This window comes from Oxyura jamaicensis, chromosome 6 (genome assembly GCF_011077185.1).
Source record: "Oxyura jamaicensis isolate SHBP4307 breed ruddy duck chromosome 6, BPBGC_Ojam_1.0, whole genome shotgun sequence".
NCBI classification, from domain to species: Eukaryota; Metazoa; Chordata; class Aves; order Anseriformes; family Anatidae; genus Oxyura; species Oxyura jamaicensis.
Window position 1 is genome coordinate 9,273,060 of NC_048898.1, and position 14,921 is coordinate 9,287,980.

Sequence of the window (14,921 nt, forward strand, 5' to 3'; positions counted from 1 at the left end):
GCAATGAAACATTTAATTTTTTGGCTATATGCAACAAAGGATGTTTCCTTATTCAGAATATTAAATGTAGGATATGTTCACTCTTAGAGTATCTTAGTATAGTTGCACATAACTGTAAATCTATAACTGTCTAAAATGTCTGTAAATCTAAGAAGCATGTCTGCACAGATTGCAGTCTTACACTGAATAACTGAAGGCTCTTGAAGATTTCTAACACAGCTACTTTTAAGAGTAAAATTTCCCCATGTCTCATAGCTTTTCTTTCTCAGACTGGCAGCCTGCCTGGCTTGTGGCTGTACAAGTCACTGGAACAGAATTCTCACTAAAGATGGCACCTCAGGGGAAGAAGGAAAAGAAAGGAAACGTGAAGATACATAGTATGGGAAGTGAGGAAACGCCAAGCCATTGTACAAATTTTACTGAATTTGTATGTGTGCGTTTCCAGAATTTCTGGAAAGGGCTTTGTGATGCTGTTAGGGAACTAATAACTTCAGCCAGTAGTTACTGTGCTGATTTTGAAGAGCAAGACAAAACTGGATTAAAGATTTTGCAGACTTCTTGACGGTACTAGCTTTTATTTTTATTTTTATTTTTAAATCTATCATTCTCACTGTGAGATACGGGGTCTGGCAGAACACAGATTAATTAGCCTTTGGTTAGCAAGACCAATGGATAGGAAAAACTCACCTGACTGGTCGAGAGGATGAATCGATTGCTTGTCAAATATGTCTCATCTGTAAATATCTCTGGCAGTTCCTTGAAGTGTTCTCGTGCCGCCTCTCTTAGCCCTAGTAGATGATTGTCTATTGCCATCCCAGTAATAGCCTGTGTACAACATGACAGACACCAGCAGTTAACTGAGTACAGAAGCGCTTTGCTGGCTGATGCTGCCTTGCTTTCTGCTCAGAGCTGATGAACTTGCCTTGAGTGATGTAATGCCTGTAATGTTCAGATATTGCTCGGAGTGTGTGCTTTGCTGATGGTCAGTAACTAGATGTCCGTATGGTGCTTTGAAAATGTAAAAATTAGGAAGGAGATGGTCTGGGGATGCGTTTTGTGCTGATGTTATCTGGAGTTCTGGGTGCACATAATTTCTCAAATAAATATTCTCCATGAATATCATGGAGTTGGCTTTCAGAGCTGCTGAAGGGAGCAGAAAAGGAAGGAAGCTCCAAAACACTTCCAAATAAGAACAAATTAATCTTTTGTTGCCTTACTACCTGGGTCTCACGCTGGCAGGTCTGTCATTGCATAAAAGCTAGATCTAAAGATCTAGTAGATGTCTACTACCAGATGTCTACTACCAGGGATCACAGAACAACTTGATTTGGAAGGGACCTCTGGAAGTCTTTGATTCCACTACATCTCAGTGCAGAGCCAATATAAAAGTTAGATCCAGTTTCAAGTGTAGAACAGATAGATCTGCTAGTGTTCCCCATCACTTGAGAAGACTAGGATTAGGGATGCAGATGTCTTCTTTATTTAATTCACTGCCCAAATAACCCAATTCCCCTTTTCATTGCAGAGCTGGATTATCTCAGGTGCAGCCCTTACTTCAGCCCTCCCTCTAATGAGGCAATTGAAAACAGCAAGTGTAGGAAGCATAGGGGCATGCTGGTGTCCAGCTCTCGGGAACTAACCGCTGCCAAGCCTGCAGTAAGTCTGTCCCCTGTGGGCTTACTGTGCTTGGGTCTCTGCTCTATCCAGCTATCTCCTGCTGTAGACTTCAAGAATTTAAATAGCTGTAAGATCTTTGCTTGCTAGCAAATGTGATTGAAGATGGCTAATGGGATCAAAAGTCAGTAGAAAGAGTGGGCAGACAGTACAGTTACAGGAGTTTTGTTTCTTTACAAAACCAAGTCAAAATATTGGCATCTGAAGAAGAGTGAAGGAATTGCCTCAGATGATCCTTCAGTCTGGGCTGACCCTTGCTGGAGAGGGCACTGATTGTATGGACTGAGTGAGCTGTGGCTCATTCCTGGGTAGCAGGCTGAAATCACGTCGGAAGGAAATGTAGAAAAAGGGAAACAAGCAGCCAGAGAAAGAAGGTAGGATTTTATTTAAAAAAAAAAAAAAAAAAAGAATACAAGCTAGTTTTCCATTTAAGGGGAGAATTAAAAATAAATAAATAAATAAAAGGCACAAGCTTGGTTGTCCTCTGGAGAGGAGAATCATTTTAACCACTAATGAGTGCCTGAAGCAAGGGGCCGGGAGCGCATAATCTTGTTTGGCTTATTAAGGAGTAGGCACCCATTGGGAAGGGGGCCATTTGTTCATCAGCCCAGATGGAGCAAGGATGCTGCAAAAGGTAGCATGCATCAGGGTAGTGTTTATGTTGTTTTTTCCTATAGAGGGAAACTGACTTGATAATCAAAGGAAATATTTTGCTATCGCACAAGATTTATAAGGCTGTTAGCAATGACATTTTTGCAACATAGATCAATGTCATGTCTGAAGAGAGACCGAGACAGGCTAACGAAATAAACTGTGAGTCAATGCATAGGAAAAAACAGTGCTAAATTGAATTTTAGAGCTCCACATTTAAGATAGCAATGCTACTAGTAAGCCCTAACAAGGGGAAATAAAATCATTAAATTGCTTTTTGTTTTATGAAGTAGACTTTTTTGTTTTTCTTAGGAGCTATTACATTTCAGTCTGTTACACCCAATTTACTCGGACCATGGAAGTCCTGCCCCTAGTTTAAAGGCACATCAATTAAATCTGCTATTCTGACAAAGAAAGGGGGGGTTGCTGAGAAGAAATACCTAAAGGCCTTTTTAAATTTAAAGGTAAGTTAATTTTCCTATGGTGATTTTAGTATCTTCCCATGAGCTATACTTGAGGGTGAATTTTATAACATTTTCTTGAACTGAAATTACTTGGAGGGAGGGTTTTATAGAATATATATATATATATATATATATATATTTAAAGAGATGTTGTACAGAAACTCCATTGGTTGTGACCTAGTAGATCTACAGCATGTTGTGTTCATTGTGTGATTTCTCTGAGATGGTTCAGGTGAGATAGCTACTTGCCTCTGCTTTAGAGATGTTGTGTCTTAGCTTCAAAAATGCAGGGTTTTGGCATTATACTTGAAACACAGAACTGTTTTTATTCCCTGGTTCTTTTGTTTCACAAACAGGAACAAATCCTGCCTCAAAGCAACACTTCACCCTGCCACTGCTCTGCTCTGGGTATACCTCTGGAACCACATCTGGACATGAACGATTTCTTGAATATTATGAGTAGTTAAACTGCAGTCAGCACTGTGGGTTTGTTAGGCGATGGTCTGAGGCAAAACCATGGGTAGCAAATTCACTTAACATAGCTGGTTATTAACGTGTATTAATTTCATGAGTGGTTTGATGAAGTTGTTTGTAGAGGAAGTCTGTGCTTTGTCCTGGCACAGTGGGATGTGGAGTGTTACCCAGGCTGAACGGTCTCATTAGTAATCAGCAGAAAATGAGTTGTATTTGATACTACACTGAATTCTTCATTGAATGGTATCTCTTCCTTTTATTAGACACTGCATTCGGGTCTTTAAAAGAGAGCTTACTGTAATTGTTTCCTCATTGCTAATGACACTTATAAATTACACTTTGGATCAGCTTTCCAGTATACTGGCCCATCTGAGGAGCTGCATTCTCAGCTGCTGACCACTGACTCAATCAAAATTACTGCTTTTGTCAGCTGAGGACTAGGTCCCAGATAAGGACCTCTCACCTCTAGGGAAAGGGAACATAAGAAAAAGCACAAGTGGTCCATTCTGAGAGGGGAAAAAAAAAAAAAAAAAAAAAATCTCTGAATATGTTACAGTTGTCAAGAGCTTGTATGTAATGTTATAGCTTATGGATATGAATGAATACCTGTAAATTTGGGGGATCTGGATTTTGCAATTGGAGTTCTATTTCTCCTGTGTGTTACACTGCAGTGAAATCAATCGCTTTTAAGCCTTGCTTACTTTTTTCATGATAAGGTGCTCAGTTGTTCAGTTGCTACTTCATCTTAGAATACCTCATTTCCACTTCTCTTGGCTATCTGCATGGCTAATATTTCATTATGGTCACAAGAAGTACAGAATAAAGGCTTATTTCATCTGATTAGTGTTCTGCTTTGCAAACCTTTCAGTACTTTTTTCAACAAAACAAAAAGGAAAACAAAAACTAATACCACAACAAAAAACCTTTGTTATATTTTGATTGCAAACTCTTTAAGTGAAGGCCATTTTTGAATTGTTAACTTGTACAGCACAAAGCTTAGTGGAATCCTAATTAATGTCTGGGACTCTTAATTATGACATTGACACAAATCATAAATGTTTCAAAGATGTACATTGCCTATGCATACAATGAATACAGAGGGTCATGCTCCATGACAGTTCAAGATGAGTGAGGTGGTCAAGAGTAGTGGTTTTGCCATTTATTTATTTATTTATTTATTTTCAGAATTCTGCTATTTTGCTTTCCAGGAAGTGAGTTTAGGTGAATATGGCTATTTGGAGGGTGTTAGGGTCATCATAAACTTTCATGTGACACAGTGGATACTTTCATATTTAGAGATATGTACATTTTGTGATGCTTAGTTAATGACTGTATCTTCACACTTTTGTCAAAAAAAAAACTAGTTCTTATTAAGACAAAACAGTTTTTACTTACCAAAATGGTGTAATTAGTCTGAGCTGCAATTGCATCCTTAAATCTCTGCATCTTCTCGGAATCCTGTTGGGGGAATTGAAATATCTTTCTTATTGCATAAACTCTTAAAGAAATCACATTGTCCACCAATTAACTGACAACCAAACAACAAGCACTCTCAAAATGTTCTTTGTTCCTTGCTCAGGTGTAAGTACTCTTTATAACTGAAAAGTCACGGGGATTCAATGTCCTGCTCAGTAACCACGCCTGGCTGTGCAAGGGTTGAACAGGCTCATTGGTGGCAGTTTGAGGTCAAGGAAAGATCTGCAGCTCCTTTCCATGGATTTTGGGTGTTTAGATTATTACTAATTGAAATCACTCCATCTAAACTAGTAAAATAATTGCTGAGTGTAATTCAGTGTTTTCAAAACAGCAAGGCATCTTCTCCAGCATGGTTCATCTGGCCAATGACATTGCTATTAATGAAAACTATTACTGATATTTTACTAGCTGGTCCAAAAAAATTACTCTCCTGTGTGAAAGGGCATCTAGAATTTTTCAAGGCTGTTCTACCCTGCACAGATGCCTTGGATGTCTAATAACAAGCTAGTAAATTTTGGATCCTGTCAAATGTACATCAAGTCAGACACTGCAACTTTGGGAGACCCTGAAACAGGCAGAAATAACTGGGCCTCCAGATGAACAGGGAGCCTTCAGCTCCTATGGACGATGAATGATCTTTTGAACAAAGAAATCATTTTAGAAACAATTCAAGGCCACCATCAGTGACTTTCAAAGTTAGAGTCTATTTTTTTCATAGGGCTAGACCCAGGCCTTAGTTCCCTTACAGAGATTAAATTACCACATGCAGTCTTTAAATCTGATTAATTTACAGCTATTCAAGCAATCTCTGCAGTGTCAGATGCTGTTTTTTTACAGCAAGTGTCAAATGCATGAGATATTTCTCCTTCTAGAGAATCAATCTGACTCCATCAATCTTTGGTGACTGTTCAAGCTATCATTTGACAATCATTTTTATTAGCATCAGATAGGAAATTGTTTTTAACTTGATTTGGATTAATGGCTATTAACAAACAATATTTTGGGGAGTCCGAAGCTTCTTGAACCAAGTGATGCATCTCTTTGTCCAAATATATATATATATATAATTAATCCCTTCAAATCCAGAGGCAATTTTCAGGTCTAAAGAAACCACCTTGAAACAAAATTCACTTAACTTTATTCCTAATGAATCTGTGATTGCAATATATACATATTGTTATGTATATATTTGTATATATTATATATTAGTATACATATGTGTAGCTTTGGGTAGAGAGATGCTCAAATCGCAACAAAGATTTCTGTATTATATAAATTACTGGGAAAGAACAATTACAAATCAGTTTCAATGTCCTTTGAATCTCTCAGTGGACAAGAAGCCAGAAGAATGATCGCTGGATTGGTTTTCATTATGCTTGCACATTTCTCAGGGAGAATTAAACCATTATTCTCCCTGTTTGGTACTGCCAAGGCATGCAACATGAAAATTCAGGGGGTGAGACTGAGCTCACTCTGGACTTGCATGGCATTCTTCTGCTTGTTTGTGTGAAGCAATACAATTTAGGACACTGTTAAACATGGGCACAATCTTAGATTTGGGTAGTAAAACAGTGAGAAATGCCAAAGCTTTGGGAGAACTGCAGAAGTCAGTAAGTGTTGGGCCAAAGAAGTTGGGAAGAGATTATTGGAGGGAACAAGAAGGATCTGGCAGAGCAATGTACCAGGAGCAGGCTGGCTCCTCCTCAGAGTGCTGCTGGCCTGCAGGTACCTGTGTTGGGGCTGAGCCTATGCTGAGCACCTGACTGTGGGGGGGAAAGTGTGCAAAGATGACAACAGCTTCTAATGAAATACCATTATGATCTGTGTTGTGGGCAGTCAGATGGGACACAAGCAGCAAATAACATAAGCCTCTTCTTGACTTCTGCATGGCAGTCACTGTAACGTATGATGGCATGGTCATGATCTGTCCTGAATTACCCACTCAGCATAGGAAATTATCTCTGCTTTCCCTTGAGTTTTTGCTTTAACATGGAACTTATTAAAGTGTTGTTCATCATGAGCTAAATCCTGGACATGGTAACCATAAAGAGATTGAAAAAGCCATGGAGGAACAATAACTATTTCTCAGGATAATTTTTTCCTCACCCTCTGGGGTATTAGGGCTTGGTTTACAATGGTTCATTAATTTACACTTAGTCTACAGCTTGGCATTACTCCTAGCGATGCTATGTTAGATGCTAGTGAACAGCAATTTGAGTTGATGCTACTAGACTGGGCTTGCTCTGCAAATAATTTATACTGTGGCAGTGTGTTACATCTAAACAGCCGTCTGGAAATTCCCTGTACAGCATCAAAGTGCAGTGGGTGGAAGTGGCACACAGCGAGATGCTGAGGGAGGCTCTGCAGGGACGACAGGAGGGACAGGGGCACAGACCTGTTCAGGCAGCTACAGTCTCAGCTCTGTCAGCCGTACCTCTTTGCATGCCCAGCTAATATGCAGAGTACTCATGCTTCTGGCAAACAGATGGTGGTGGCTCAAAGAAAGGTAACAATTATTCTTTTTGCGGAATGATGTCAGGACAGTTTGGAGCATTTTTTTATTAGCCTGATGAAGCTTTTTCATCATGAAAGTTCAGTCCCCTTGGAGATCCAGAAAGCTAATGCTATGTGGCAGAAATATAGCTTTAAAACCCAAAAGATCAGCCAAAACATATCCACTGAAATCCAAGCATGTGAATTATGTCACTTCACGCACTGCGATCTGCTGCAGAGCTATCTACTGCAGGGGGCCAGCCAGGCGTTTCCCCTGGTGCGGCAGTATAACAATCCCAGAACTTTCCATGTTCAGCCTAGATCTCTCTAGAATTGGATCTGATGATAGCACGTTCAGAAAGCAATATTAAGTCTAATATCAGATGTTTTGTTTATTTCAATGTCTTATCTATTGAATCCTTTATATGCTTAAGTTAAAAAATAAATAAATAAAATTGAGCTTAGCAGTTGATTTGCACCAAGAGCAAACCAAGTAACTGTGAGGCCAGTTACTCAGTTCTATTCCTTTATATTCTCAGTTAACAGTCAGATACTGGGGATCATGAACGTATATTTGCATAGGGTTTTGTTCCAGAAGGCAGAAGGAGACAGACCAACATACCGATAGAGTTGGCTTGTCATCAGTCATTGCTTTTACAAAAGCAAATGCTTCCAAGGTAGCAGACCTAATATTGTCGACTCTGCCCTCATCAAATCGGCGTATGGAAGCACTTTCATAGGTAGGGACAAGTCTCCTGTGGCATCTGAGAGAATGAAGTAAGAAAAACAAAGACTAGTTATTTCCAAGGCATCATAAGGACTAAAAGAAATATAGGCTTGGTACGCTTTACTGTTACAGCCATGATTTTATTTTTTTGCGTAGTATTCATCCTAATGCTGATAGAATTCAATAAGAAACTTAAAAAAGATGAATGCTCACTCAACTCTAATATGAGGAGCTGCATACAGCAGTTTACATTTTAGTTATGTATTACCAGTAAAAAACGACTTGCTGTGTAAAAACAAGGCTAGTAAAACTAAAATCTACTGAAAGATCTCAAGAAATGTTTTATTTGTACTGCATCATAAAATAATTGTGTAATTAATCATTTACTTATAGGAGTGAAATATGTTTTATTTAAAACAAGGAAAAAAGGAACTCTGAGTGTCAATGAAAAACAGAAAATTAATAGGAGAAAAGCATGCTTTCTGAGAGACTGAGCTGGAATGAAAACCCACATTGCAAATAGAATAGAGCACAGATTGTTGTTTGATTTGGACCCACGTCTATAGCTACCATTCCTTGCATCAGGAGAGCTACTGTGCCTTATCTTCTTCCAGTTGAATCAGGGGTCTCAGTTATGATGTAGCTGTCCCTGAGGATTTTTTTTTTTTTATATATATATGTGGGATTTAAATTACTGCTCAGATCCAGATGAAAGTCTTGGACCAGGTCACTGTTGGAGTTTGGTCAACAGAATACGCAAAATGGATATTTAACAGATGTTTATGGAGTACACAAAATGTGTTAGGCATCTGTTTATTTTGGCTAGGTAAAGACCACTTCAGGATTTAATTTGAGATGATAAAGAATTATTTGTGTAATAGGCTGTTCTGCAAGAAACCATGCAACCGATCTCTAGCCTGGAGCCTTAGCTGTTCTGACAACGTATAAAGCAGCTTTTAACTTTGATAATACCATGGAAATTAGAGGATATTATTAGATCTTGGGATGCCTGTGAAGGCAGTAGCAGAAGTTACTGTCCTGCATAGGAACTCTGATCTGAAATCCTGCTGTAGTGTTTTTCCCTGTTGGCATTTTACCCCCCTGCATATGTTGGGGGGACATGTATGCAGAGAGCTATGGGTTATTGCCACGGTTCCTCCCAAGCTACCCTCGATGGCAAGGAAGTGTTTCTGGGACACCATAGAAGCTCCTGTTGCCACAGGTGGTAGGACTTTCTGCCACTCCTGCCACATCTCTCACCCTCTTCTCTGCGCCAAGCCCAGGACAGCTGTGGGGAGGGCGGTGGCTGGGAATGGCATCTGGGGGAGACAGGGTTGGGAAGGCAGAGCAAGGAGTAGGAAAGGCAGCAAGGAAAAGGAATGCTCTGTCTCAGAGCTGGGTGGCAACTTCTCTTCTGCCTGACTTACCCTTGTTAGGTTAAATCATTCATTTCCATGCCAGAGACATTTTTTGGGTGTTGGGGAAAAACTGGACCCTCTCTATAAACAACTAATTCTGAATTCTCCTATCCTGCTACCTTGTTCCTATGGTTTGAGTTAACCTTACCTGTAAAATGCCAGCTGAAGTGCTACTTGAATGTAGGCATCCGGGCTAATCTTTTGTTTCTTAATAAACTCCTTTCCATAGTTTTCAAACTTGTAGGCGATAAAGTCCACATTTTTCACCATCCTGGAAAACAAGCAGAGGCAGTTACCACAGGGGGGATGCAAGAATCTCACGTTCCATTTCCGACTGTAGATAAGACCCAGAGAAATGTTCCTGCCTGTACCCAAAGAGGTGAGGGGGCTTCTGCTGTGCGGACAGTCCTGGCCTTTGGTAACTTCTTCCTAGTCAGTGACTTCTATTCATACTGGTCCTAGGCTGAGCTTGTAATCTGCAGCCTTAACGTGAGCTGTGGTACTCAGGTTCATCTGTGTAACATCCCCCCCTCTCCCCCCCCCCCCCTTTTTTTTTTTAAACCTAGTGTTTTCACTCCTGAAGCCTAAGTCAGGGCCTCCTTTGTTCAGGACAAATTTCTGTAAGATTTACAAGTGTGAGAAATGTGTCAATTAAAAACCTGATGGAGGCCATAAGCTCCTCACAAGTTTCAATTTAGAGGACTACTACCTTTATTTAAAAACAAAAAGGAATTACTCTGCATCCTGAATGTTTGCATGCTTTCCTGCATGCTTCTAGCCACTTTGAGGTTTTGTCCAATGCACTGGACATACAGCCGATCATATAATTGTGTTAATTCTCTACAGAGAATTCATGTCAGTACTCAGGCCTGTGATCTAAATAATTTGAAGAAAATCTCTCATTGTCCCCCCACCCCCTCAGATCATGCAAATCTTTTACAGTTTGGAAACACAATCAGAAGAATTAACCTTTGTAGGAGCAACATGGATGTAAACAAATAAAATTCCTGAATTCAAATTGTTTATTCAAACCAGTTGTAGTCTACTATCCCGTATACTTATCCCCCTTGCCCTGTCATCTGCTTTACTAAGGTCAAACCCATAAAATGTACCCATAAAAATAGAGGACCTGCAGCATTTGCATCCTGTGCAGACAAGACTTTTTTTTTTTTTTTTTCAACCAATGGTGGTTACTTTTCCTAGTATTTAAGTGAGAGGACAACAATGGTAGTGCAATTCCTGAATACCATGAAGTAGCCCCAGCCCAATAGCAGCCCATTCTGCTAAGAGATGCTAGGTATGCCCATGCTTAGCTGTGTTTGGGAAGAGGAGGAGCAGGAGGGCAGGGGGAGACCTCTAGGAGAAAATCCGTCCCTGCTCACACTGTGCTGGGTAGCTTCCAGCTTGCAGTCGTTGTTGAAAAAAAGTGAGGACTATGTGCTACCTTTGGAGTTTTTCTGCTGATGATGCCAAGTGTGCCTGAATTTCAGGGGAACATTTCCATCTTAGTCTCCGTGGAGCAGGAAGCTCACTTACTGAATCAGCTCGGACTAATTTCTTGGAGCTTTCTTTCCTGTTAGTATGTGAGAGAAAAGTCATTAAGCTCACAGTGAGAGTCTATTTGTCAAACACAGCTTTTTTAGCAGGTGAGTGACTAGTTTCCAGCAGCTGAACAGAGCTTAGTGGCCCTGTGCACCCGGGGAAATTTGCCACTGGCAGAAGCTTCCCAGGGTCAGAGGGGGTGCAGTACCTGCACTGAGAGGGGACTCACATGTGCTTGAGCAGGTGTTCAGTGCACTGCACCAGTACGATGCCATCGAAAGGGGAATGTTCACACACAGTACCGCAGACTCCATCTCTTCCTACCACAAACTAAGTAAAGGAGAGAACACGTGCAAGATATGTAGTGAATAAATCATAGGTTACTCACAATGGCAATTTAAAAAGTGATGTTGTCGTTGCTCACTTCAAGGACTTCATTGACTTACAGATCAGTGGAGACTTACAGACTTATCATGGGAGACTTTCTTGTCCTGTGAAAGTCTTTACGTTCGATCCCTTTCATGCTGCTGTTTTGGACTGAGGCCAATGAGAATGTAAACTTTAGTAAATTCCCATTGTAATCTGGATATTGGATTTAGCATCTGCTTTATGGTACAGAAAACCCCAGTCACTAAAAAACAAGTGAAAAACTCCACAAAAAACAGGCTGAAGTTCTTCCCCAGCTGGAAGTAATGCAACTACTTTACCAGGGAAGTCCCTTAGTATCACATTGTATTACAATTTTCATATCAAGTGAGCAAACTCATCCTTATTTGATAGCTTCCTCATGGCTTGTTTTACTGTCCTGCTTCCTCTTTGTGTTTCTGGTGGTGTTTTCTTCATTCCCCTCATCCTCCTTGATTTCACTGCATTCTGGTATAACTGCTGCACTGTGTTTTAGTGATACCCTCATGCAGTCAGTTATTTCTGCACCTCAAACAGCCCATGTCTCAGAGCAAACTGCAACCTGTCTCATGTTTCCCGACCTTTTTCTTGATCCTCCACTCCCCTTCTTCTGAAGCATCTCTGGCTGGACTTTTCCCACTCAGCTCACTCTGTACATTTGTTCTCATGTACACATCCTGCCTCCTTGATCTCCAGTAGTTTCCATGAGGCTTTCACAGTGTGTGTGTGTGATGCAGAAAGTTTACCTGGATGCTTCCTGATGCCTTACTGCAAAGCTGAAGAAGGGTATGGAGGGAAAGAGCAAGTCTTACTGTGGGAATGGCTATCTGTGAAATCCCTATTTGCATGAAAGAAAATGGGATCTTTTTCCCCAGAACGATTTCTCTTCACCTTTGAACTACTTCTGGCCTGCATACATCGCACCAGGTGCAGCGCTCCTGTACACTATGCAAATGTATTTGTTTCCCACTATGTTCTGACAGTAAATGAAAATAAGGTCTTGTTTATTCTCATCTTCTTGAAACGTCTTAACTAGTGGCCCTGCAAATAACAGAGGAGTCTAACCACAGACAAATGGGTCTTAAAGACAAATGTTTCATTCTTTAAAAACACAGCACTGGAGTCTGCTAACGATGTCATTTGCAGTGGCATAAATCAGGAATGACTACTGAAATAGATTTGCGCTAGGATAAATCAGTGCAAATGAAATTTGTTTAGTGGTCTCTCTTCTCATGTTGCTGTTCTTAGATATGGCAAAAGCAACAAGCGTTACGCAACCAGTGGATCAGTCAAGGTTTTTTTCAATTTTTCATGAGGTGTCAACAGTGTTGACAGTTGGAGTTTAATACATTGCTTCACCCTGAGTCTATTGCAAACTGTGAAAATAACAATGTGACACTTTCAAATATGACAATCAAAGCCTGATTGGGAAAGAGGCTTGAGAAATCAACACTTTCAGGAAAGCCTTGGCAAGAATGTTATTACATGAACATGCAGTATGTTAAGTGGAACTTAATACTAACTTAAACACAGACTAAATTACAAACAGAAGCATTTCTAGGATGTAAGGAAAATGTCTGAGAAAACAGGGAAAGCTATTGTGCTTTTCTGTTTTGTTCTGGACTGTTTGTCCAGCATTTTTTTTCCACTTGATTGAGTATAATAAATGTGTACTGCTTTTTATTAGAAGTCTGCCTATCTGTATGTCTGTCTATTCCCCTGCCTCCTCATGCACAAACAGCAACATCATGGGAGGTGGAAGTGTCCCTGTGCTGGAGAAGACCCCCAGCCAGCAAGGCAGTGGGTCTGCTTCCCCTGCCCCACAGGGAGTACCAGCCCTGCGGGGTGAATGCGGACACCAACTCCCTCTCTCTCCCACATGCTTCTAAGTGGTCCCTACCACAAGCAAAACAGCAGTTCTTCGCCACGTGCAAGTAAATATCATAGTACTGTAAGGTTTTTACCTGCATAGGTTTGTCATACCAGCGATTGGCCCCATTTTTATGGTAGCCTCCCCCATGTAGCAGTTGCAATGCCATGTTTGTATCATTGAGTTCCACCCCGCTTGGGCTGTCCAGGCACACCAGGCATATGCATCGTTCAATCATATCAAGAGAGTCACGGTTAGTGGAGTCTGGAGATAAAAGAGTGAAACGTTCACATCTTCTTACCTGTAGCGCAAGACTGGCTGGGGAACCTGCTGCCTTGGACAGCATTAAAGATCTGACCCTCACTCTGCCATGAGCTGCTGTCTGCAGAGCTCTAAACAGCAGAACATCCTTGGTGCAAGGAGACATTACACCAAGGCATTCATTCATGTGTTAACTTCTGTGTGATTCAATATGATTCCATAATATCCACTTTCTGACATTAATTTCCTGAAGTACTTATGCTACCAAATAGATCTATTTTACTCTTATAGCAAGCACTGGTTACTTATTTTATATGTTACAGTTAAAGAGAGGACAGGTGGAAAACAGAGAATTTCAGAGCTCATGCTATTGCTGCAATGCTGTGGTATTCTGCTATGGAGCAGTAGGACCTATGCTGCTTTTTGCTGTTCTCACATTAAAACCCTTTCCTGGACAAGAAACAGCAGGGCCCATGTTAGTTTTGTGCTGTTCTTGCATCAAAACCCTTTTATCTCTTTTATCACTGATCATTTATTGTTGCAATGCAAATAACCCCTGGACAGGGTGTACTGCCTGTATCACATGGATAAGGTTGTGACGCAGTGTTGCCCAAACCATCAGTTGCCACCTTCCACTTCCCCTCTATCACTTGTGTGTTTCTGAATATAATGTGCTTTTTCTGGATGCTTCTGAGTAAAAAGTAAAGGTAAAGGTAAGGGTTTAGTGTGTTTCTGATGGCGAGCTTGAGGCACAGGAATTATTTAATTATGAGGACTTAAAACAGCTCTTAATTGAAAGGATAGAAGTGTGGAGCCTATAACAAAGACTTGCTTTATTCAAAAGCATATAACATCATTAATTGCTGTTAAATGGTTGTTAACAAGATCAAAGGATAAAGGACTTTTAAACATTGAGTTAAAGTCCTTCCACTCTTTACAAATCAGCTTTCATCTGTTGGTTTTGCCAGATTTCATGAAAATGTTTGCTTGAAAATGTTTTTAACTAAAGATGTGAATTCAGATCAAAATTTCTTGCAAGTCTGTGCTAAGCTTGGTTCAGGAGATGCATTTGAAATATGGAGCAATTTCAAAATGTGCATGTTTCTAGGTTTGGCAAATATGAAACGTAGTTTGATCCTCTAAAAGAAAAGCATTTTTCAATTAAAAAAAAAAAAATCCTTTTAGAAGTGAGTAGCATAGGTTAGTGAGGAGCTAGAAAACACATGATATCCAGGGTCATTCTCCAGGCTCAGTGCAGAAGAAGTGCAAATATGCAGTAATTGTCAAAGGTGACAAGAAGAAAAGGCAGGTGATAGGGAAGGAAGGGCAGGCTGGGAAGGAAGCAGGGAGCTGTGGTCTGTTGCAGGTTATGGAAAGGTGATGTCTCTTGCTGTTTGTTGGCTCCTGCAAGGGAACACTTGCAGCCAGGGACCCTGAGGGACAGAGGCAGCCAGCCTGGCTTTCTG

General features: G+C 40.5%; 1 protein-coding gene and 1 long non-coding RNA gene across 3 annotated transcripts in view; one reads left to right on the forward strand and one right to left on the reverse strand.

Annotated features, from left to right (window-relative positions):
• The window catches only part of LOC118169339, a 47,110-nt gene that overhangs the window by 16,514 nt on the left and 15,675 nt on the right, over positions 1-14,921 (forward strand). The window lies entirely within an intron of this gene.
• The window catches only part of CHAT (choline O-acetyltransferase), a 37,803-nt gene that overhangs the window by 3,056 nt on the left and 19,826 nt on the right, over positions 1-14,921 (reverse strand). The window contains exons 9-15 of the mRNA XM_035330579.1: positions 13,289-13,458; positions 11,149-11,249; positions 10,822-10,950; positions 9,526-9,648; positions 7,855-7,996; positions 4,659-4,721; positions 688-825 (exon numbers count right to left, since the gene is read on the reverse strand). Of these exons, the coding sequence (XP_035186470.1) occupies positions 688-825; positions 4,659-4,721; positions 7,855-7,996; positions 9,526-9,648; positions 10,822-10,950; positions 11,149-11,249; positions 13,289-13,458 (866 nt within the window). The remainder of the gene's footprint in view (positions 1-687; positions 826-4,658; positions 4,722-7,854; positions 7,997-9,525; positions 9,649-10,821; positions 10,951-11,148; positions 11,250-13,288; positions 13,459-14,921) is intronic.